This window comes from Staurois parvus, unplaced genomic scaffold (assembly GCF_062004578.1).
Source record: "Staurois parvus isolate SC_StPar_1 unplaced genomic scaffold, SC_StPar_1.0 ptg000143l, whole genome shotgun sequence".
Taxonomy (NCBI): Eukaryota; Metazoa; Chordata; class Amphibia; order Anura; family Ranidae; genus Staurois; species Staurois parvus.
In genome coordinates this window covers 830,105-853,667 of record NW_028317939.1, presented here as the reverse complement: position 1 = coordinate 853,667, position 23,563 = coordinate 830,105, and the positions used below count along the sequence as shown (strand labels likewise).

The 23,563-nt window shown below is 43.4% G+C and overlaps 1 protein-coding gene across 1 annotated transcript; it reads right to left on the bottom strand.

The window, feature by feature from the left end:
- LOC149465123 (vomeronasal type-2 receptor 26-like) lies at positions 1-22,909 on the bottom strand. The gene is made up of 3 exons (XM_089673618.1): positions 22,865-22,909; positions 12,218-12,341; positions 1-1,394 (listed from the first exon to the last, which is right to left on the bottom strand). Exons 1-3 carry the CDS (start codon positions 22,892-22,894, stop codon positions 502-504), a joined length of 1,047 nt encoding a protein of 348 aa, XP_089529744.1. The 5' UTR covers positions 22,895-22,909; the 3' UTR covers positions 1-501.
- Between the last annotated feature and the right edge of the window lie 654 nt (positions 22,910-23,563).

Here is a 23,563-nt window from a genome sequence, read left to right as displayed (position 1 = left end):
TGCCCAAAGCAAATTGTATTTATTGATATAGCAGGATACATCTACATACAATATAATTAAAAGTGACCCTGACACTATATAAATCACAATCAGCTTACAGAAGAACGTTTAATATCTATCTTCATGGAAGGTGGTGAGTGAAATCTTCCCTCTCTTGAAGAGTGATTGGCTCTGGTATCTGACACTTTAGGAAGTTTTGGATTCTCCCCCCCTCTGGTCTCTGTGGTTCCTCCTCACTAAGTGATTACATTGTTCTGTACTGATGTAATGTTCGATGGGAGGAACCACTACACCCAGCAGGGGACAAGGTTTCCAACAAACCCAAAGTGTCTGATACCAACGGTGTGCAGAGCAAAAATTAAATGCACCATCCACCAGAGAAATAAGTATGAAATGTTTTTCTATACAGTGTTCATTCTCAATACACTAGCAAAATACTACAATGAACACTAATAGAGATAATGCCATAACTACAGGTAGCCCAGTGTTGCTCCATACATATCAGCGGATAACTGTCTTTGTATTCAGGTCAGGTCTGAACAGAATTATGTAACATTTTGGGAAGAATATACAGCCAAGAAGTCCAGAACTTGATGCCATTATAGCAAAGACCTCCACAGCCACCATGTATTTCCCTCTGGTGCTCAGATAGGCCGGGATCATGGCAATCCAGACACTGCAGAACACCAGCATGCTGAAGGTGATGTACTTGGCCTCATTAAAACTGTCCGGTAATGTCCTGGCCATAAAAGCGATAATGAAGCTCACAGCTGCCAGAAGCCCCATATATCCCAGGACAGAGTAGAAGCCGATAACTGAACCCTCATTACACTGAATGATGATCTTCCCCTGATAAGAGTGAGTGTCTCGATCCTGGAAGGGGGGAGAAATAGACAACCAAGTGACACAGATTATGACTTGGACCAGTGAGAAGACACAAATGATACAATTGGCCAGTTTGGTTCCCATCCATTTCCTCCAGGGACTCCCAGGTTTGGTGGCCTTAAAGGCAATACACACCATGATACTTTTGGCAAGTAAAGAAGAGACGGCAACTGAGAAGATGACACCAAAAGAGGTGACACGCAGCATGCAGGTCACATCTACTGGATGGCCGAGGAACAAGAAGACACAGAGGAAGCTCAGCATGATGGAGACCAGGAGAAGATAGCTCAGGTTCCGGTTATTGGCTTTAACAACGGGGGTGTCCTGGTAATGTATAAATATCCCCAATATTAAACCAGTCAGAAGACAACAGAGGATGGAGACGGCCGAAAATACTGCAACAATGGTGTCATCAGTGTAGGAAAGAAATTCCACCAGTCTTGGAACACACCGATCCTTCTTCTCATTTGGCCATTCATCATCAGGACATTTCATGCAGTTTTCACTGTCTGCAGGAAGAACAATACAAACACAATGAGCATCGGGGTCAGAGCTTCTGAGGAAATGAACTGTCTTGTGTTGTCTCACAGCTAGCAATGGGATTTCCATCAGTTAATTGTGGGAGATAGATAGATAGATAGATAGATAGATAGATAGATAATAGATAGATAGATAGATAGATAGATAGATAGATAGATAGATAGATAGATAATAGATAGATAGATAGATAGATAGATAGATAGATAGATAGATGGATGGATGGATGGATGGATGGATGGATGGATAGATAGATAGATAGATAGATAGATAGATAGATAGATAGATAGATAGATAGATAGATAGATAGATAGATAGATAGATAGATAGACAGATAGATAATAGATAGATAGATAGATAGATAATAGATAATAGATAGATATATAGATAGATAGATAGATAGATAGATAGATAGATAGATAGATAGATAATAGATAGATAGATAGATAGATAATAGATAGATAGATAGATAATAGATAGATAGATAGATAGATAGATAGATAATAGATAGATAGATAGATAGATAGATAGATAATAGATAGATAGATAGATAGATAGATAGATAGATAGATAGATAGATATCACACAGTTGAACTCCTATGTGTAGAGGCTGCACATTATGCACATTACCATGTGCTTAAAAAAAAGCACGAAAAGAAAAAAAAAGACATGAAAAATAAATAGGCAAAAAGTGTTGGTTATGTGTTAGAGAAGACACTGGTAGTGATGGCAGAATTCAGACTTTACTTGTGTGGCTTAAGTTGCAAACATACAGAGCACATTTCAGCAGGTTGTAATAGCAGACATCTTACTTCCTGAAGAGATGAGAGAGAAGAGAGGAAGAGGGAGAACCAACAGGTTTTACAGATATGCACAACTAGTGACCTTAGTGTACAGTGCTATCTACTGGTCAAGTGATATTAACACATAAATACTATATACAGTACATTATAGTACTCACAAAAAGTGATAATGGAGAATTTCAATGTAATTGTCTGAAAACCCTAAAAATGAACATCTCTTTTTTCATACCGTTTGGCCTCTTAAATATACCATTGTAAACATTTTGCTTTAAAAATGAAGGCAAATAAAAAAAAAATAGCTGTTGATTATGTCAAAAATTCAGAGCTGTCCTGTTATTATTATACAGGATTTATGGCGCCAACAGATTGCACAGATCTTTACATTATAAAGGGAGACAATACAGTTACAATGCAATACAAACTAGAGTATTAAGAGGGCCCGGCTCATAAGAGCTCACAATCTAATAGGGTGGGGCAAGTGGTACAAAGGGTTATAACTGTGGGGGTAGAGCTGATGGAAGTGATAAATGTGTGATTGGAGTGGTATAGTTACATAGTTACATAGTTAGTTTGGCTGAAAAAAGACAAAAGTCCATCCAATTCAACCATAGAAAAAAAAAATGAAAAAGTTATAATCCTACACCTACAGTTGATCCAGAGGAAGGCAAAAAAACCCCAGCAAAGCACGATCCAATTTGCTCCTGCAGGGGAAAAAATTCCTTCCTGATCCCCCGAGAGGCAAACGGATATTCCCTGGATCAACTTTCCCTATAAATGTTATATCCAGTTATATTCTGTGTATCCAAGAAAGAATCCAGGACTTTCCTACAGCAATCCACTGAGCTGGCCACAACCAACTCTGGAGGGAGTCTATTCCACATTCTCACAGCTCTCACTGTGAAGAAACCTTTCCGTGTTTGGAGATTACATTTGTTTTCCTCCAGACATAAAGAGCGCCCCCTTGTCCTCTGTGATGACCTCAGGGGGAATAACTACACCGAGTTCACTATATGAACCACTGATATATTTATACATGGAGATCATATCCCCCCTTATGTATTATACATGGAGATCATATCCCCCTTATGTATTATACATGGAGATCATATCCCCCCTTATGTATTATACATAGAGATCATATCCCCCCTTATGTATTATACATGGAGATCATATCCCCCTTATGTATTATACATGGAGATCATATCCCCCCTTATGTATTACACATGGAGATCATATCCCCCCTTATGTATTATACATGGAGATCATATCCCCCTTATGTATTATACATGGAGATCATATCCCCCCTTATGTATTATACATGGTGATCATATCCCCCCCCTTATGTATTATACATGGAGATCATATCCCCCCTTATGTATTATACATGGAGATCATATCCCCCCTTATGTATTATACATGGAGATCATATCCCCCTTATGTATTATACATGGAGATCATATCCCCCCTTATGTATTATACATGGAGATCATATCCCCCCTTATGTATTATACATGGAGATCATATCCCCCCTTATGTATTATACATGGAGATCATATCCCCCTTATGTATTATACATGGAGATCATATCCCCCCTTATGTATTATACATGGAGATCATATCCCCCCTTATGTATTATACATGGAGATCATATCCCCCCTTATGTATTATACATGGAGATCATATCCCCCTTATGTATTATACATGGAGATCATATCCCCCCTTATGTATTATACATGGAGATCATATCCCCCCTTATGTATTATACATGGAGATCATATCCCCCCTTATGTATTATACATGGTGATCATATCCCCCCTTATGTATTATACATGGAGATCATATCCCCCTTATGTATTATACATGGAGATCATATCCCCCTTATGTATTATACATGGAGATCATATCCCCCCTTATGTATTATACATGGAGATCATATCCCCCCTTATGTATTATACATGGAGATCATATCCCCCCTTATGTATTATACATGGAGATCATATCCCCGTTATGTATTATACATGGAGATCATATCCCCCTTATGTATTATACATGGAGATCATATCCCCCCTTATGTATTATACATGGAGATCATATCCCCCCCTTATGTATTATACATGGAGATCATATCCCTCTTATGTATTATACATGGAGATCATATCCCCCTTATGTAGTATACATGGAGATCATATCCCCCCCCCCTTATGTATTATACATGGAGATCATATCCCCCTTATGTATTATACATGGAGATCATATCCCCTTATGTATTATACATGGAGATCATATCCCCCCTTATGTATTATACATGGAGATCATATCCCCCCTTATGTATTATACATGGTGATCATATCCCCCCCCCCTTATGTATTATACATGGAGATCATATCCCCCCTTATGTATTATACATGGAGATCATATCCCCCCTTATGTATTATACATGGAGATCATATCCCCCCTTATGTATTATACATGGAGATCATATCCCCCTTATGTATTATACATGGAGATCATATCCCCCCTTATGTATTATACATGGAGATCATATCCCCCCTTATGTATTATACATGGAGATCATATCCCCCCTTATGTATTATACATGGAGATCATATCCCCCCTTATGTATTATACATGGTGATCATATCCCCCCTTATGTATTATACATGGAGATCATATCCCCCCTTATGTATTATACATGGAGATCATATCCCCCCCGTTATGTATTATACATGGTGATCATATCCCCCCTTATGTATTATACATGGTGATCATATCCCCCCTTATGTATTATACATGGAGATCATATCCCCCCCGTTATGTATTATACATGGTGATCATATCCCCCCTTATGTATTATACATGGTGATCATATCCCCCCTTATGTATTATACATGGAGATCATATCCCCCCCATATGTATTATACATGGAGATCATATCCCCCCCACCCTTTATGTATTATACATGGAAATCATATCCCCCCCTTATGTATTATACATGGAGATCATATCCCCCCTTATGTATTATACATGGAGATCATATCCCCCTTATGTAGTATACATGGAGATCATATTCCCCCCCCCCTTATGTATTATACATGGAGATCATATCCCCCTTATGTATTATACATGGAGATCATACCCCCTTATGTATTATACATGGAGATCATATCCCCCTTATGTATTATACATGGAGATCATATCCCCCCTTATGTATTATACATGGAGATCATATCCCCCCCTTATGTATTATACATGGAGATCATATCCCCCCTTATGTATTATACATGGAGATCATATCCCCCCCTTATGTATTATACATGGAGATCATATCCCCCCTTATGTATTATACATGGAGATCATATCCCCCTTATGTATTATACATGGAGATCATATCCCCCCCTTATGTATTATACATGGAGATCATATCCCCCCTTATGTATTATACATGGAGATCATATCCCCCCTTATGTATTATACATGGTGATCATATCCCCCCTTATGTATTATACATGGTGATCATATCCCCCTTAATATCCTCTTTTAAGTAGAGGATACATTCAGTTCCTGTAATCTTTCCTCGTAGCTGAGCTCCTCCATGTCTCGTATCAGTGTGGTTTCCCTTCGCTTTATTTTTTCCTCCAGTTCCCCAATGTTCTTTTTGTGAATTGGTGCCCAAAACTGAATTGCATATTCTAGTTGAGGTTTTAATAATGATAATAATACTAGAGAGGATTATTCTCGCTTTAGAACCCGCAGCTTGCATGCCATTATTAAGCTTGTGATCTACCAGAACCCCTAAATCCTTCTCCATCATTGACCCCCCAGATCCTTCTCCACCATTGACCCCCCAGTTGTACCCCCCCCCCAGTATGTATGATGCATGCATATTCTTAGCCCCCAAGTGCAGAACATTACATTTACCATCATTAACCCTCATTGGCCCCATAGTCCCCCAATTACACAGAGCATTGAGGTCGGCTTGTAAGTTGGAGACATCCTGTAAGGACGTTATTCCCGGCACAGCTGGGTGTCATCTGCAAACACTGAAATGGGATTTATAATCCCAAATCCTACATTGTTTATAAATATATTAAAAAGTAAGGGTCCCAACACTGAACCTTGGGGTAGTCCACTAATAACACTGAACCTTGGGGTGCCCCACTAATAACAGTGAACCCTGGGGTACCCCACTAATAACACTGAACCTTGGGGTACACAACTGACACCCCTAGACCATTCAGATTATGAATCATTAACCACTACTCTGTGAATACGATCTTTTAGCCAGTTTTCTATCCGTTTACATTCTGATTTTTCCAGCCCGAAGACTTTACCTTACACATTAGCCGTGTGTGGGGAACTGTGTTCAAGTATACCACATCCCCTGCCACCCCTCTGTCCAAGTATACCACGTCTACCGCCACCCCTCTGTCTAAGTATACCACGTCCACCGCCACCCCTCTGTCCAAGTATACCACGTCCACCGCCAACCCTCTGTCCAAGTATAATACGTCCACCCCCACCCCTCTGTCTGAGTATACCACGTTCACTCCCATCCCTCTGTCCGAGTATACCACATCCACCGCCACCCCTCTGTCCAAGTATACCACGTCCACCGCCACCCCTCTGTCCAAGTATACCACGTCCACAGCCACCCCTCTGTCTTAGTATACCACATCCACCGCCACCCCTCTGTCCAAGTATACCACGTCCACAGCCATCCCTCTGTCCAAGTATACCACGTCCACCGCCACCCCTCTGTCCAAGTATACCACGTCCACAGCCACCCCTCTGTCTTAGTATACCACGTCCACCGCCACCCCTCTGTCCAAGTATACCACGTCCACAGCCATCCCTCTGTCCAAGTATACCACGTCCACAGCCACTCCTCTTTACAAGGTTTTGCTCACCTCCTCATAAAAAGAAATCAGATTTGTGTGACAACTTCTGTCTTTCATGAATCCATGCTGTCTGTTGGTTACAATATTTGTTTCCAGCAAGAACCCATCTATGTGGTCTTTTATTAAACTCTCCAGTATCTTCCCAACTATAGAAGTTACACTAACAGGTCTATAATTACTTGAGAAAGATTTTGACCCCTTTTTAAATATTGGCCCCTCATTGGCCTTACACCAATCCAGTGGTACTATGCCAGCCATTAAAGAGTCCCTAAAAATGAGAAACAATGGCTGTGAAATGACAGAGATCAATTCTTTAAGGCCCCGTGGTGTATGCCATCCGGTCCAGGGGCTTTATTCACCTTTATTCTGTCTAAATATTTTTGGATCATTTAAATTGTGAGCCAATGTGGATTATCTGGAGCTGTGTCAGTACCATCCCCCATTATGGACAGGAGCCCCCCCATGTTCCTTTGTATACACAGAGCTGAAGAAGGGATTTCATACATTGTCCTTTTCTTTGTCCCCAGTCACCCCCTCTAGATGATTCTGTAAAGGGCCTACATGCTCGGACCGGACCTTTCTACTATTCATATATTTGAAAATTTTTTGGAGGTTTGTTCTGCAATTTTTTGCCTCCCTGAACAGATGTGTTTTCAGGGATCACCTAAAGGGGATAGCCAGACATATTGTGGTCAAGAATTCCAGAGGATGGGGGAGGAGGAGGCAAGGGATCTTGAGAGCAGGAGATCATGAAAGGAGCGGAGAGGATGGTTTGGGAGATATCTGTATACAAGACTGGTGATGTAGCTGGGGGTAGAGTTGTGAATAGCTTTGTATGTTGTTGTTGTTAGCATTTTGAATTTCATTCATTGGGCAATTGGAAGACAGTGGAGGGATTGGCAGAGAGGGGTGGCAAACAGTGAGCAGTTGGTAAGGTAGTTGATCCTGGCAGCAGCATTCATGATAGACTGGAGAGGGAATAGCCTATGGAGAGATCGGCATATGAGAAGGGAGTTTCAAAAATCAAGGCAGATATAATAAGGGAGTGAATGAGTAGCTTGGTGGTTTCATTAGTCATTTCATTAGTTAGAGGATCAAGTGCATCCACTGAGAATGAGAGTGAACTGTTGTAGACAGAGGAGGCCAGGTCAGGACAGGAAATGGGAGAGATTTTGTCATAGAGGTGGTCAGTAGCAGAATAGAAAAGAGAAGGGTGAAGGTTTCTACAAGTAATCATTTGCTGCTTGGGGGGGATAGGTGGTTGAAAACAAGTATACTGTGAAACTGATGAGGTTGTGATCAGAGAAAGGACAGGGGGTGTTGGTGAAGTTGCCAGGAGTGCAGAGATGGGGTTATACAAGGCCAAGCGTATTACCATCAGAGTGAATGTCCATTGTGTTCTCATGAACACACTGTACACCCAGAAACATTAACAGCCCATATCTCAGTGATCACCAAAGAAAGGAAAGATCCCACTCGATGCGCCAACTAAAGGCCTATTTCTCTGCTCAAGCTTGATCCGAACTATTCACTAAAATCTTAGCTACCCATCTGATTCCTTATCTTAATAACATTATCCATTATGACCGGGTGGGCTTTATGCCAGACAGAGAGGCATGTGATGGTATGATCCAAAGACTTAATGTTATACATTCTGTCCTGCCAGGGACTACTCCAACTCTCCTTCGTTCTACTGATGTGAAAAGGCCTTTGACAGGGTGAATTTGTCCTTCATCAGGGTCACACTGGAAGACATAGGCCTTAGTCCGACTATGAGAACGTGGACTGAGTCACAGCACAGGTGCTAATGGATTGCTCTTGTCTCCTTTCCCTGTTACAAATGGTACAAGACACGGTTGTGCCTTTTCACCCCTCATTTTCCTTTGTGTGAACCATATAAGCAGAACATTCATAATATCTTGACTGGGCATAAATGCCATAAGGTCTCTACTTATGCAGATGATCTGCTCTTTTTTAGCAGTTAACTGGATGTCACCATTCCCAACTTGATGGCTGAATTTAGACGTTATGGTGAATTATCTAATTTTCAAATAAATTATCAGAAGTCTGAGGCACTCAGCTTGAACCTGTCGGAGGTCATGCTACAGAGACTCAAATCCTTTGCTTTTAGGTGGCCATTTTCCAGAGGATGGGAGAGGGTCTAGAGAAGTTCTGGAGGTGAGTGTGGGAGGAGGTAACTGGAGAGCAGGAGGTCTTGGGAGGAGAGGACGATACTTGCAGATGAGGTTGGTGATGTAGCTGGGGGCAATGTTGTGGATGGCCTTGCATGTTGTAGTTTGTATTTTGAATGTATATGTTGGGTTAGTTGAAGCCAGTGAAGAGATAGGCAGAGGGGCAGTAGTCATGGAATGGTTAGTACGGTGCATTAGTCTGGCAGCAGCATTCATAGCAGACTGAAGGGGGGATAGCCAGTGTAAGGGTAGGCCAGTGAGAAGGGAGTTGTAGTCAAGTTGGTAAATAATCAAGGAGTGAATAAGCTGTTCTGTGGTGTCTTTAGCCAGGAAGGGGCGAATTCTGGAAATGTTCCGGTGTTTGAGGCAGCAAAATTTAGCCAGATATTGGATGTGGGGGATGAAGGAGAGGTCAGAGTCTAGGATTACACCTTGCACCATTAAGATTACTCCTGGCATTTGTGGAGGGACCATTGGTTGTGCCGTTGATCTCAATGGTAAAGTCATGGGGAGGGGATACAGAAGGAGGAACTATTACAAGCTCAGTTTTAGAAAGATTGAGTTTGAGGTAGTGGTGTGACATCCATACTAATATGTCACTTAGTAAATTTGTGATCTGTAAGGGGATTGAGGGGGTGAATTGAGAAGTTGAGAGATAGATCTGGGTGTCATCAGCATAGAGGTGGCATTGAAAGCCATGGGAGGTTATCAACTTGCCTATGGAAGAGATATAGAGAGAGAAGAGGAGGAGCCCAAGGATGGAGCCTTGAGGCACCCCAATAAAATGAGGAAGAGGAGCAGAGTAGATGGTATTGTATGTGACACTAAAAGTGCACTGAGATAGGTACCAGAATACCCAGGAAAGAGCAGAGTCATGGAGGCCAAGGGAGTGGAGTTTGTTGAGGACGAGTGGGTGGTCAACTGTGTCAAAGGCAGCAGAAAGGTCTAAGAGTATGAGTATGGAGTACTGGCCGTTGGTTTTAGCAGTTAAAAGGTCATTGGTGAGTTTTAATAGAGGATTTTCAGTGGAACATTGCGGGAGGAAGCAGAACTGTAGGGGATTGAGAAGGTTGTTGTCAAGGAGGTAGCAACTCATACCACTGTGGATAAGCAATTCAAGAAGCTTGGAGGCAAATGGCAGCAGGGAAATGGGTCTTAGGTTATTCAAACAGGTTGGGTCCAGTGAGGATTTTTTAAGTATGGGGGTGGTCAGTACATGTTTGAGCATGGAGGGAAACATGCTTGAAGAGAGGGAAAGGTTGAAGATGTGGGTTTGAGAGTTTAGGATGGAGCAGGAAGGTGGTCATAGTAATTGAGAGAGGACAGGTCCAGGGGAAAGGTGGTGAGGTGGACAGAGGAAAGGAGTTTGGCAACTTCCTCAGTGGTAACAGGGTTGAAGGAGGAGTATGGTGTTGGACTTGGTGAGTTGGTTGGGAGAGAAAGCTGGATGCTGGCTATCTCATGACGAATTGTGTTGATTTTGTTATTGGAATGATTGGCAATATCCTGAGCAGTAAGCAAGTTGGTGGCTGGAGGCAGTGTGGGGTGAAGTAAGGAATTAAAGGTAGAAAAGAGTTGACAGGATTTGGATGAGAGGGTTTTGATGAGACTTGTGTAGTAGGTTTGTTTAGCAGTATGGAGGTAGGAGCTGTATTTGAGAAGGAGGGATATGTAGAGGGTGAAGTCTTTCAGGGATTTAGTTTTACTCCATACTTGCTCAAGAGCATGACTGCATCTCTTGAGACTTCTGGTGTCATCTGTTTGCCAGGGTTGTGACAGGTGAGGCCTGGTTCTGCGTGTAGTGAGAGAAGTATGGTGTCCAGGAAGGATGACAGAATGTTGTTGTAGGCAGACGTGCCCAGGTCTGGGAAGGACAGGGGAGCCATTTTATCATAAAGGCAGTCAGTAGCAGGATGAAGAAGGGAAGGGTTGAGGTGGCCAAGTTTCCTGCGGGTAACCGTTTGCTGGTTGGAGGCATGGGAGGTAGGAGACAGGGAAAGTGTGAAACTGAGAAGGTTGTGGTCAGAGAGAGGAAAAGGGATGTTGGAGAGGTTACAGGGAGTGCATAAGTGGGAGAATGCGAGGTTGAGGGTGTTGCCATTGGAGTAAGTGGTGGTTTGTGTCCATTGTATTCGGTTAAAAGAGGAGGTTAAGCTGAGTAGCTGAGAGGAGGCTGAGGTGTTAACATTGATTGGAATGCTAAAGTCACCAAGGATGATGGCGGGTACTTCAGAGGAAAGTGGGGTAGCCATGTGGACAAATCATTGAGAAAGTGTGACACAGGGCCAGGAGGCCAGTAAATGACTGCAATCCTCAGATAAACTGGAGAAAAAAGACAGTAAACATTTTTAAAAATCTAATTTTGTCATAAATTTCAGCCAAAATGTATTCTGCTCCGTGTCTTTGGCGGTGATCAGTGATTTATAGCGGGACTGCAGCAGGCATTCTGATATTGGGGGGAATTGACTTAGTGTCTCTGACATCCCCAATGACACCAATACAGTGATCAATGCTAATAAAAAGCACTGACTAATGGCACTGGGCAGGAAGGGGTTAACATGAGGGACGATCAAAGGGTTAACTGTGTGCTGTGTGTTTCACTGTAAGCACACTGTTATGCAGAGCCATACAAAGCAGTGTGCAGGAGCTGACAGAGGAGAGATATGTGTTGTTTATACACAGGTTTCTCCCCTGTTGGAGATACTCGGCGATCACCGGGTGGCGGCGAGTAATCACCCGCCAGGACTCGGTGATTGAGAGCCGAGGCTGCGAATGGCGGCGCTTCCCGGAACTGCAAAATCACATATATATACATGATTTTGCGCACCCGTTCCGAGCTGTAGCAGTATTACATTGCTAAAGTCTGCTGAGTCCAACAATAACTAAGAAATACAAACTGTACCGGAAATGTTGGATATCTCTCCTTCTGGACACGGGGAACACTCATAGCAGCATTTATGTATGGAAGAGCCAAACTTTTTTCTGCTGCCGGGTAAGCAGGGATCTGAGCATCGAGATATCAGAACCTGAAATCAGAAATTATTATTATTATTATTATTATTATTATTATTATCATTATTATTATTATTATTATTATCAATATTATTATTATTATTATTATTATTATTAAATGTAAATGTCCATCATCCCTCAAGAGACTCTACAAACTAAGTGTTACAAATAGGAATGAGGTTCAGGTTTGCTTCTAATTTGGGTCAAATTCTGCAGATCTGAGATCCCCTTGGGGGGCAGTATTTGGGGTTTTAATTCATCTGGGGCGTTCATCGATTGTTAGTCCTCATGTACACTGGGGGGGGGACGTTTTGATAATGCTGATAACGTTAGCTGTGTAAAGTTACGTTAAAAACCGCAGTTTTTCAGCTTTTTTCAGCATTTTTGCATTAGAGTTTAGCAGCGTTTTTCTGCATTTGCGTTTCTTACAAAAAAAAAACGTTGGGGATCAAAAACACAGTTTTGCGATGTTTTACTGCATTTTGGCATGTTTTTCAGTGTTACGGGGTTTTTACAGCTAAAAAACTCCTTTAGAAACCCACTAGTCCTGTTTTTTTTGCAGCGAAAAACCGTTGATTCCAGTCTGTGTGTAGGGACACATAGGATAACATGCTGGGGGGGTTTACTGGATGTAGAGAAAAACTTCAAAAGACATAAACAGCCGCTGTAAAAACGTCCCGTATGCAGGAGGACTTATGGCATGCTGATGGGACCTCTATTTTAGGTTAAACTGCTTTTTTAGTGCAAAGCTTCCCTTTAACCCCTTGACTCCGACGTCACACAAATACGTTGCTTCACAGAACTGGGCTGTTTTTCGTGGGGTCGCATATTTGTGTACCTGGCTTTCTGCTGGGAGTGCACCGCATGGTGCATTTCCAGCATAAAGAACTCGGTGTCACTGAGAGCCCCGGGGTCCCATTCTAGCAATCAGGACCCGAGACTCCGGATTCCGGGTCACATGATCACTGTTATAGCTTCTGATTAGCTATCACAGTGATCAGTCACTGTACAGCCCAGCCCCCTTGTTTTTTTCTTTCTCTATGAATGGTGGCGAGAGATACATTGTATCATTATATACATTCCATTATACATTGTATCATTATATACATCCTATTATACATTGTATCATTATATACATTCTATTATACATTGTATCATTATATACATCCTATTACACATTGTATCATTATATACATTCCATTATACATTGCATCATTATATACATTCCATTATACATTGTATCATTATATACATCCTGTTATACATTGTATCATTATATACATTTCATCATACATTGTATCATTATATACATTCTATTATACATTGTATCATTATACACAATTCATTATACATTGTATCATTATATACACCCTATTATACATTGTATCATTATATACATCCTATTATGCATTGTATCATTATTTACATTCTATTATACATTGTATCATTATATACATTCTATTATACATTGTATCATTATATACATTCTATTATACATTGTATCATTATATACATTCCATTATACATTGTATCATTGTATACATCCTATTATACATTGTATCATTATATACATTATATTATACATTGTATCATTATATACATTCTATTATACATTGTATCATTATATACATTCCATTATACATTGTATCATTATATGTATTCCATTATACATTGTATCATTATATACATTTTGATACATCACCTTAAACCAGTCTGCCCATTATCCTCTGATCTCTGACATCAACAAAGCATTTTCCTCCACACAACTGCCACTCACTGGATATTTTCTCTTTTTCAGACCATTCTCTGTAAACCCCAGAGATGGCTGTGCAGGAAAATCCCAGTATATCAGCAGTTTTTTAAATACTCAGACCAGAACGTCTGGCACCAACATGCATGCCATGTTCAAAATCACTTAAATCCCCTTTCTTCCCCATTCTGAAACTCGTTTTGAAGCAAGATGTCTTCACCACGTCTAGATGCCTAAATGCATTGAGTTGCTTCCATGTGATTGGCTGATTAGCAATTTGTGTTACCAAGCAATTGAACAGGTGGACCTAATAAAGTGGCCGGTGAGTGTATATCACAACTGTTACACCCACTCATGTCACTGTATATAATCTGTCACCAACTTGAAGATACATTCTTGTTTGGTCACATTAGATCAGTCACCATTTATCCAGGAGACACCTCTAGGGGGTTCTAAATGTTCTTATGGAATTTATGTTCACCAGCAACATGGAAAACACAAAGAGCTGCCCAGTTAGATTTATTTTCTATACATTTATATTTCTTTTATACATTTCATGGACATCCTGAACTGCTTTGAGGGCCCAATTGGATGTATTACTAATAATGTCCTGATTTTAATGCTGCTGTTTTCTGTAATAATTCTATCCCGTGTCATACTGTATGTCAGAGATTTACAGACCTCATTACCTTCTATGACAACTTTATTTCCTGTTCAAAGATTTTATTGATTTTAACAGGAAGGAATAAATGGGACAGTGGAGGTATACAATTCTCATACAAAACATTGCATAGGTACAAAAGTAGGTATCAATAACAAATGAGACCTTATAGGAAAGGGAAGAGAAAGAGGGGAGGGATAAGGAGAGGGAGGTGACTCCACAGTTAGATGCAATAGATGAAGAACGTGAGATTGGTGGGGGGTGGTACCGATGTAGCTTGAAGTATTTGTTACGGGTTGAGAAGTGAGTCATCAAAGTTAGGCAGAAGGAAATGCTCCACCCAGGGGTGCCAAACCTTCTTGAATTTAGGGATGGTATCTAAAATTGTGGCTTCTACTTTTGCATGAATCATAGCCTGGGTAACTTTATTTTTAACTACTGTGATGCATAGCGAGGGAGATTTCCAAGATTTGGCTATGACCTGCTTGGCTGCTGTAGTAACTTGTAGGATAAGTTTGAATTGTGAATTTGTGACGTCAGGGGGTCGTAGGCTGAGCAGCGCAGTTGATGGGTTCAGTTGGAGGATTTTTGCGCTTAGTGTAGAAAGCATTCTAAAGACTTCCGCCCAGAAGACTTGGGTGGTTGGGAAGTCCCACCATAGTATATGGAAATGTGTGCCCAGGTCTACACAGCCTCTGAAGTAAGTTGAAGGGTAATTAGGGGTGTACTTCTCTATTCTTGCTGGGACTAGGTACCAACGAGTCAGGACCTTGTATTTGGTTTCCAAGGCCACGATATTTTGCGATGACGCTTTAGTATTGGACCAGATGTGGTCACAATTAGAAGAGTCGAATTGCTGGCCAAGGTCCGTTTCCCAGTTGTGTATATATGAGGGTAGTGGTGTAGTGGTCGAGGTTGTGAAGAGGGAGTACAGATATGATATGAGGCCTCACCTATGGGGGTTTTTGTGGCAAGCCCGTTCAAAAGGGGACATGGTGTTTACTGGACTGGCAGCTGTAGTGTATGGAGTGTAGAAATGTTTCAATTTACCAAAATATTTCAGAAGTTGGGAGTTCATGGGTTTCACATAATGAGGTAAAGGCTCTGAACTTGTTCCTGAGCACAAAGTGATGAGTCCGGATAAGGTTGGCTGAGGATCAGTGTTTAAATGTGGCGAGGACCAGGCCGGGGGAAAGACTGGGTTTCTGAGATATGAGAGAAGGGGGTTACGAGGTGACTGTAGGGGATAGCGGGATTACAATATATCCCAAAGAAGCAAGAAGTGAGAAGTAATGGGGTTTGTAACCGAACGACGATCAATAGGTCTTAACCAGAGAAGGTTAGCAGTAGATAAGGGGTCACACTCTATAGATGCAAGAATAACCCATTGTGGGGTTTCGTAGGTAGCGTGATATTTTGGTAATTGTGCTATGTGTGCCATTTGGTAGTATTTACTGATATCTGGGAGACCGAGTCTGGCATTAAGTTTGGGGTGATAAAGAGTGGAGCAGGGAACACGTGGGCGAACCTTGCCTCAGACGTAGGAAAAAATGCGGTGTTGTAAAGTACAAAGGTAATGAGTGGGTACTGAGATTGGGAGAACTCTGAAGAGGTATAGAATTTTGGGGAGGATTGACATCTTCACGACTGCTATTCTGCCTAGCCATGCCAGTGGGAGAGAGGACCATTTGGTCACAAGTGCCGTTAGATGAGCTAACATAGGGGTGTAGTTGGCGGCGTAGAGATCCAAAATATTTGGAGTTAGTTTTATACCCAAGAAGAGAATAGAGCTTTGTGACCATGAGAACGGAAGTATCTGTTTCAAGTGGGGAGTTAAGGGGGAGTGAAATATTGAGTGCTAATGACTTCTGGGGGTTAATTTGGAGGCTGGAGAGTGAGCCAAACGTATCAAGGAGCCGAAGGAGAGCAGGAGAGCATGTCAAGGGGGAGGTGAGGAAAAGTAAGATGTCATCATGCGGATAGACACAGTTTATGGTAGGTGCCTCCTATCTCAAGTCCATGGACATCTGGGTTGGTCCTGATCAGAAGGGTCAGCGGTTCTATGGCTAGGGCAAAGAGTGGAGGGGACAGGGGGCAACCCTGTCTGGTGCCACGTGAAATTGGGAATCGAGCAGACCGATGACCTAAGTATTTGATTCTGACCGAGAGTTTGCGGTAGAGAGAGAAGATCCAGGTTAAAAAATGAGGGCCAAAGCAGAATGTAGTGCAGGTATGGCCATGAGACTGTGTCAAATGCCTTCCGTTTGTCCAGGGACAGGAAACAGGCAGGAATATTGTGGGATTTAGCTATGCGTGTCAGAAGAGTTGTGCGTCATACGTTGTCTCCGCCTTGTCGAGTTGGTATAAAGCCCACTTGGTCATTATGAATTAGGGATCCAATACACGTGTTGAGGCGTGTAGATAAGATTTTAGCTAGCGATTTTGATGTCTATGTTGAGGAGGGAAATTGGCCTATAATTGGACCATTGCGTGTCGTCTGAATTCGTCTTTGGGATCTTCAAGATGTTGGCTTGTACTGTATCTGGGTTAAAAGTTTGGCCTGATGATATGGCATTGAATGCGTTAGTAAGAACAGGCGTGAGTAGGTGGGCAAACTTTTTGTAGTATGTGGCAGAAAATCTGTTGGGTCCTGGACGTTTACAGGGCTTTAGGAGTTTAATAGCATTTAGAGTTTCAGCTGTGGAGATAGGGAGTTCTAATGATGTTAGATGATGTTCTGAGAGTTTTGGGAATGTGAGAGAGGCTAAGAGGGTGTCGGCCTGGGAAGAGTCGGAGGGTGTGGAAGAAGAATAGAGACGTGACAGATGCTTGTGGAAAACTTGTAGGATCCGTTCCGGATTACTAGTGAGGTTATCAGAGGAAGTGTGTAGTCGAATGGGTTTGGTGATCTGATCAAGCCTACGGATTGAAAGTGCAAGAAAGGTGAAAGGGTTTATTGGCTTTTGTATAATATTTGTGTCAGGATCTACGAAGGGAGAGCTCAGCTTGGTCCGTAAGGAGAAGATCAAGGGCCAGTCGGGATTGTTCTAGGGCTTCTCGATTGGCAGGGGAAGGGGTCGCTTGGAAGCTTGATGAGATTGGTCATAGGTATGTTCTAGAAGAAGGCATTGCCGTCTCTTTTCTTTGTTTAGGAAGAGTGTTTTACTAACGCAAAACCGCGGAGTACAGGTTTATGTGCTTCCCAAAGAAGGAGAGGGGAGATATCTGGAGTTTGGTTTAGAGATAGATAATTTTTGAGCGCCGTTTCGATATCTGAGCAATGTGTCGGGTTCGCTAGGAGGTTCTCGTTGATGGTCCAAGGGGGATCGGGGGGGATGGGGCCAGAGAGGCAATGGAAGTAAGCACAGCTGTAAGGGATTTCAAGCAAGAAGAATCGCGATCGGGAACACGAATGCGCAAAAGAGATCCCGCAGAAGAATTTACGCTTGTGCACAGGCGCGCAGAAATGCACGATCAGGCACATGCATGCACACGTGCACACGTACGGCGAAGATTGGCACCAGACGGGCCATTTAAGGAGCGCCTCTGCTCAGATTCAGTGCTGACTGGTCTTCAGCTCTCCCCGTGTCCTGCTTGCTCCTGTTTGATTCCTTTGTTGCTTATTCGGCTTGTTCCTGACCCGACTCTGATTACTCTCCTGCTCCTGGTTCCTGACTTCGGCTCTGCTCCTGACTTTGGCTTTTCCTTCTGATCCTGTACTGCGCTCCCGACTGTTATGACCCTGGCTATCCTACAACTCTGCCCCAGTCCTGTGTCCTTGCTACCTAGCTTGCTCTGCTGTGCATCTGGCAAATCCACTGAACCTGCCTGGTCTATTTCTACGGTTCCCAAATCAGAGGATATCCTGCCTACCAAGGTCATCATCTGCAAGAGCCGCAAGCAACAACCACTGGTGCTCTTGTCCCCCTGGTCCCTAGACGCCCTCTGTTTCAACCTCAGCAGGGTCAGGGCTAGTGACACAAGTGAGGCCGACCTCATCAATTCAGTTTCCCATCAGGTACGTGACAACAGCACAGTGATGCGACCAAGGAATTGGGAGGATGTCAGAGGCCAGTACTCGGTGGGGAAGAGCTAGCAGTCATAAAGATGTGATCTCTTCTTGAGAATGTCTTATGAGGGTGGAAATAGAAGGTATATTGGCATTTTATCGGATTGAGTTCTCTCCATGTATCTATCATTGAGTAACGTTGTAATATGGTTTGGAAGGTTTGTTTAGAGGTGAACAGAGAAGGGGGTTGAGGGGACTTTTGAGGGGATCTAAGAAGGGGTATATCGTGCAATTTGAATCCCCACAGACTAACAACGTGCCGCGTTTGTGATGGTCGATAACTGATAATAGGTGGGAAAGAAATGGTAAGGGACCTTGGTTTGGGGCGTAATACGTGGGGATGGTGACTTCAAAGTCCAGAAGTTGCCCGGTGAGCAGGAGATAATGACCTTCAGGGTCTTTAATCTCAGTATGCAATGTGAAGGGCGTCGCACAGTTGAAGGCAATGAGTACCCCTCGACGTTTGTTAGCGGCGGAAGCTGTGTAGACCTGTGCGTAGCGGAGGCCAAAGAATTTGGGAATGGAGGTAGGAGTATATTGCGTCTCCTGGAGGGCATTGTATGATGCGAAGGAGCGGAATGCCTTGTTGAGCTTTTGCAGTATGTTAAGACCCTGAACATTCAGGGTGAGAATGTTTAGGGAACCCATGGGGGGGGGGGGTGTTGTGATTCAGATAATAGAGCGGTACCAGCTGAGAGAGAATCTGGCAGTCTAGATGTAAGATTGTTGTGTGGGAGAAGGAGTTAGGCAAAGATGTGGAGTCGTGTAGGGGAGTGAGGAGGAGGATAGGGCTAGGGAAGGGTATCAGGAGAGGGATATAGGGGGCCATAATTAGGCAAAGAAGTGGTCCCCGGGATCACCCGGATAGCCCAAGTGGTATCAAAAATGCGATACCAAAGGGGCTAGTGGTGAGTGTGCAGGTACGCTGGTCGCGGGGAAGACAGCATATAAACATGAATGTAGTAGTGCGATCCTGGGGGGAGAAAGAACATCAGGATTGGCATACAGGAGAGTCAAGGGATCCTAGGGTTGGGTGGCATCAGTCATCCAGGTAAGTCTGCAGAGATGGGGGAACGAAGTTTTCCATGCCGCCAGAACTGTGGATCCTATACATAAAATACAGGCATAATCGATTGAAGATTAAACCAACGAGTAATATATAAGGCACAACAAGCTCTTAACGATAGAGGAGAGAGAGTAGGACGGCCCTTGATATACGGTGCAGCAAGAAAATTTCCTCAATACAGGTTATAACATTGATTTAAGAAAAAAGGGGGGGGGGAGAAGAAGTCAGAAGGACAGTATGAGCCCTGGGGGCTAACATAAGGATACGGATACTTAGCATCTGCATTCAGGTGAGGGATGAGAGGAACAGACACCATGGGTGTCAACTACGAGGGTGGCGGAGTTCCACTTCGTTGAATGTAGGCTGTAAAGCGAGAGATGATTGATGAGATTCAGTCCATGGAATCTTGTGGAGATGGAGCAGGTGATGAAAAACGCCCTCATTTGTGGGTGTTGAGTTGACCGTTGGTGAGGTGTGTCGGGTGAGATTTCTGCGGTGAGCATGATGCTGATCGTCAGAGGCGTAGCTGGGGGGGCAGGGTGGTACATATGTACCCGGGCACCAAGGTAAAGGGGCGGCAAAATGAGGTGACAAGATCACTGCAGCGGCTGCAGCAGACATGTCATCTGATACGTCTGCCATCTACAGTGAGCGGCCGGGAGAGGAGCCGGCCGGGAGAGGAGGGCAGTGAGCCGGGCATGTGCCGGAGGGGACAAGGGGAGAGCCGAGTCGGGTGTGTAGTGCCATGGATAAAGGGGGGGCAATGTGATCGGGATGGGGGGGTGTCTACAGGAACCATATGAAACGGGGGGGTGTCATGAGGTGGCTGTTCGTCCCCGGGCGCAAAATAACCTAGCTATGCCTCTGCTGATTGTCGTCTGGAGCTTTCTGATGGTGTTGTGTGAGGGTGCAGCTGGTGGTTCCGCAGGGTGTCTTGAAGCTCATCAGGGGTCTTGCAGATGTGGTCTCAGGCCTGGTACTGGAAACGTACTGCGAAGGGGAAGCACCATTTATACAGTATGTCATGCTGTTGAAGAGCTTGTAAACGTGGCTTCATGGCCCTTCGTTTGGCGATGGTAGTGGGACAGAGGTCTTGGAATAGCTGGTAAGTGTGACCCTGGAACGTGAGGGATTCTGCGTTACGGGCTGCTTGTAGAAATTGTTCTTTAGTGCGAAAGAAGTGGAGCTTGGCTATGATATCTCATGGTGGGCCGCCGGTGCGTTTTGGATCCAGTGCCCTGTGAACCCTATCCATTTCTCGGCATTCTATGGGAATAGCAGGGGAGAGCTCTTGAAATAACACTGTGACAGTGGATTGGACATCAATAATCGACTCAGGAAGGCCACGAATTTGCACGTTTGAGCGCCTAGCCCGATTCTCAAAGTCCTCTAAGCACATTTGTAATGTAGCGTTTTCGTCACGCAAAAGGTCGAGTTCGTGTGTTTGTGTTTGAAATGAGGCGTTCAGGTCATCCTCCCTCTGTTCCAGGTCAGCAGTGCAGTTCGCGGATTTCTCTGGACAGCTTGTCTGTGGTGCGGTCAGAGGTCTGTGTTCAGGGCTTTGTGTAGCATTTTTCCAAAATGTGTGAGGTCAGGAGTAGTAAGATCAGGTGTTGAAGCATGTATGGGGGTCTCTGTCTCAGCATCAGACTCACCCTCAGAAGTGCAGGGATGGCTTGGCTGCTCCGTGTGCAGATCTGTATACTTCAATGCTGCTGGCTTGCTGCTGTGAGAGGTTGCAGCGGCCATCTTGGAGGAGGCACGAGCAAGGGCCTCCTAGATTGGTTTGCCGGGTGGCAGAGTCTGGTGACGGGATGCTCCCCTGACCATATTAGCATGTGGCAGGGGGTCGCTATGGCAACTGGGGCCATTTATATGATGGTGCAGGCCAGGATCATGGGTCGGGGTGGCTGTCTTCCCTGCGGTGCAGAGGAGCCTCAGAGAGACATGTCCATCCCCACTGGCCGCGCATGCGCACCATGCCAACTTTTTTTCATAACACATATATACACAAAATAGAAAATAGTTCACTTATAGGAAACTTTGCACAAAATTATGGCAGTTAAAAGCCTTCACCGACTCCAAGAATGACCCCTTTCATGAACATACGTGTAACGGAGGGTAAGCGGGACAGAACACACAAGGCAGACGGCAAACACTTAAAGCTTTATTAAAACAGACAACAGTCACTTGTAAAACAGCCCCGGTGGGCAAAGCTAAAGGCTCCACAACAATTTGTAATCCAAGAGGCAGTTCATAAGCAGTCAGATAGCACAAGGGGAGCATACACTCACGCAAATCTGATGCGATAGTCTCAGGCAGAGTTGACAGCGTTCCAGGCAGGGCTGATGTAGCTTCTGGGATCCCCCTTCCTCCAATGGAGCTCAGGCAGAGCCGGGGGGCCACTAGAGTCCAGCTGGACCCCTCATTGGTTACCCAGCAGAATGGCACAACAAGAGAGACCAGCACTGGCCTCTTAAACCCCCTGAGCAGGATGAGAGGTGGAGGGGGGTCATTAGCAGGTGACAATGAAGAGAATGGAACTACAGTAATTTAATTTGTAGCTGTACACAGAAAGGACTGGTTGGGCCGGATAATTAGTGGGGGAAATACATTAATACAAAAGTAAGGCACTAATTAGGGATGTATACACTCATTGAATTTGGGACCTTTTGTGGAGGGGCGAGTTAATTACAGCTAGGGGCCTTTGGCACACAGGAGTGAATACTAATTGGAGGAGGCTCTTCCTATGGCCAGGAGGGATTAGGAACAAGGAATTATTACCTGGGGATTATTAACTGGGCTGGCAGAGAACTCATATTGTGACACTCCGGATCAGTAAGCAGGAATTGATAATTGGCCGGGTCCCTATACTGTGATAATACGTGTTTGTTGGTATATCTTAAAACAAGGATACAAATTCCTAGAAATCCTAATTATGAACCTCCTCCGCAAATGATATGGACAGAAAACATTGAAGTCATTTCTTACGTTGCCATTTTTCCAGAAGATGTTACTCATATCAAACGTTTTGGGTACAAAATCCGGGTCTTGAATAACGGCAATTTTGCTTTGAGGAAAAGATATATTGTTTATATAAAGGCAGCTCTGTACAATAAGATTGGTTGGGATTTCTCTTCTCTCATTGAAGTAGATCTCGCCTCCGTCTGGGTCGGTGTAATGAACATTTCTCACATATTTGTGCAGCTTTTCATGGAAGACAGAAATACTCACATTACTATATACAGGTATAAAGGTTCTGAAATTAAAGTCTGATTAAAAAATACAAAGTGGTTAGATCCAAGTTATTAAGTGTTCCTGCATGGCGACCACTTCCTGTTATCTCACATATATATTCGTATTATTATAGACAAATTTACCCCCCTAACTCCTCCCACATTTACCACCCTAACTCCTCCCATAGTGTTTACATTACATAGACAGTAATATACGGAAACGTGCGGATTGTTCCCGATTGGTGTGCTATTACTTTGTGGAACATTTCGCCGAATGGTTCAATAAATATCTGCGTTTTTGTGGTGAAATTGGTCCCATAGGAATGAATGGTGGAATGTTCAAAACTAGAGTGTGAGCTGAAAAATCAGGACATGATTTCTAAACTGCCATCACTCCCTCATCTTCCCGCCCACCTACACAAATCTTATATCACAACGTTCAGCTATCCCGGCT

Bases quoted from the DNA above. Each gene is read 5' to 3' on its own strand.
- LOC149465123 (XM_089673618.1), bottom strand. From the start codon at position 22,894: ATGAGTAACATCTTCTGGAAAAATGGCAAC. The intron at 12,342-22,864 runs GTAAGAAATGAC...TTCTGATTTCAG, and splicing joins TCTTCTGGAAAAATGGCAAC to GTTCTGATATCTCGATGCTC. The intron at 1,395-12,217 runs GTACAGTTTGTA...TTCTTCCTGCAG, and splicing joins AGAGATATCCAACATTTCCG to ACAGTGAAAACTGCATGAAA.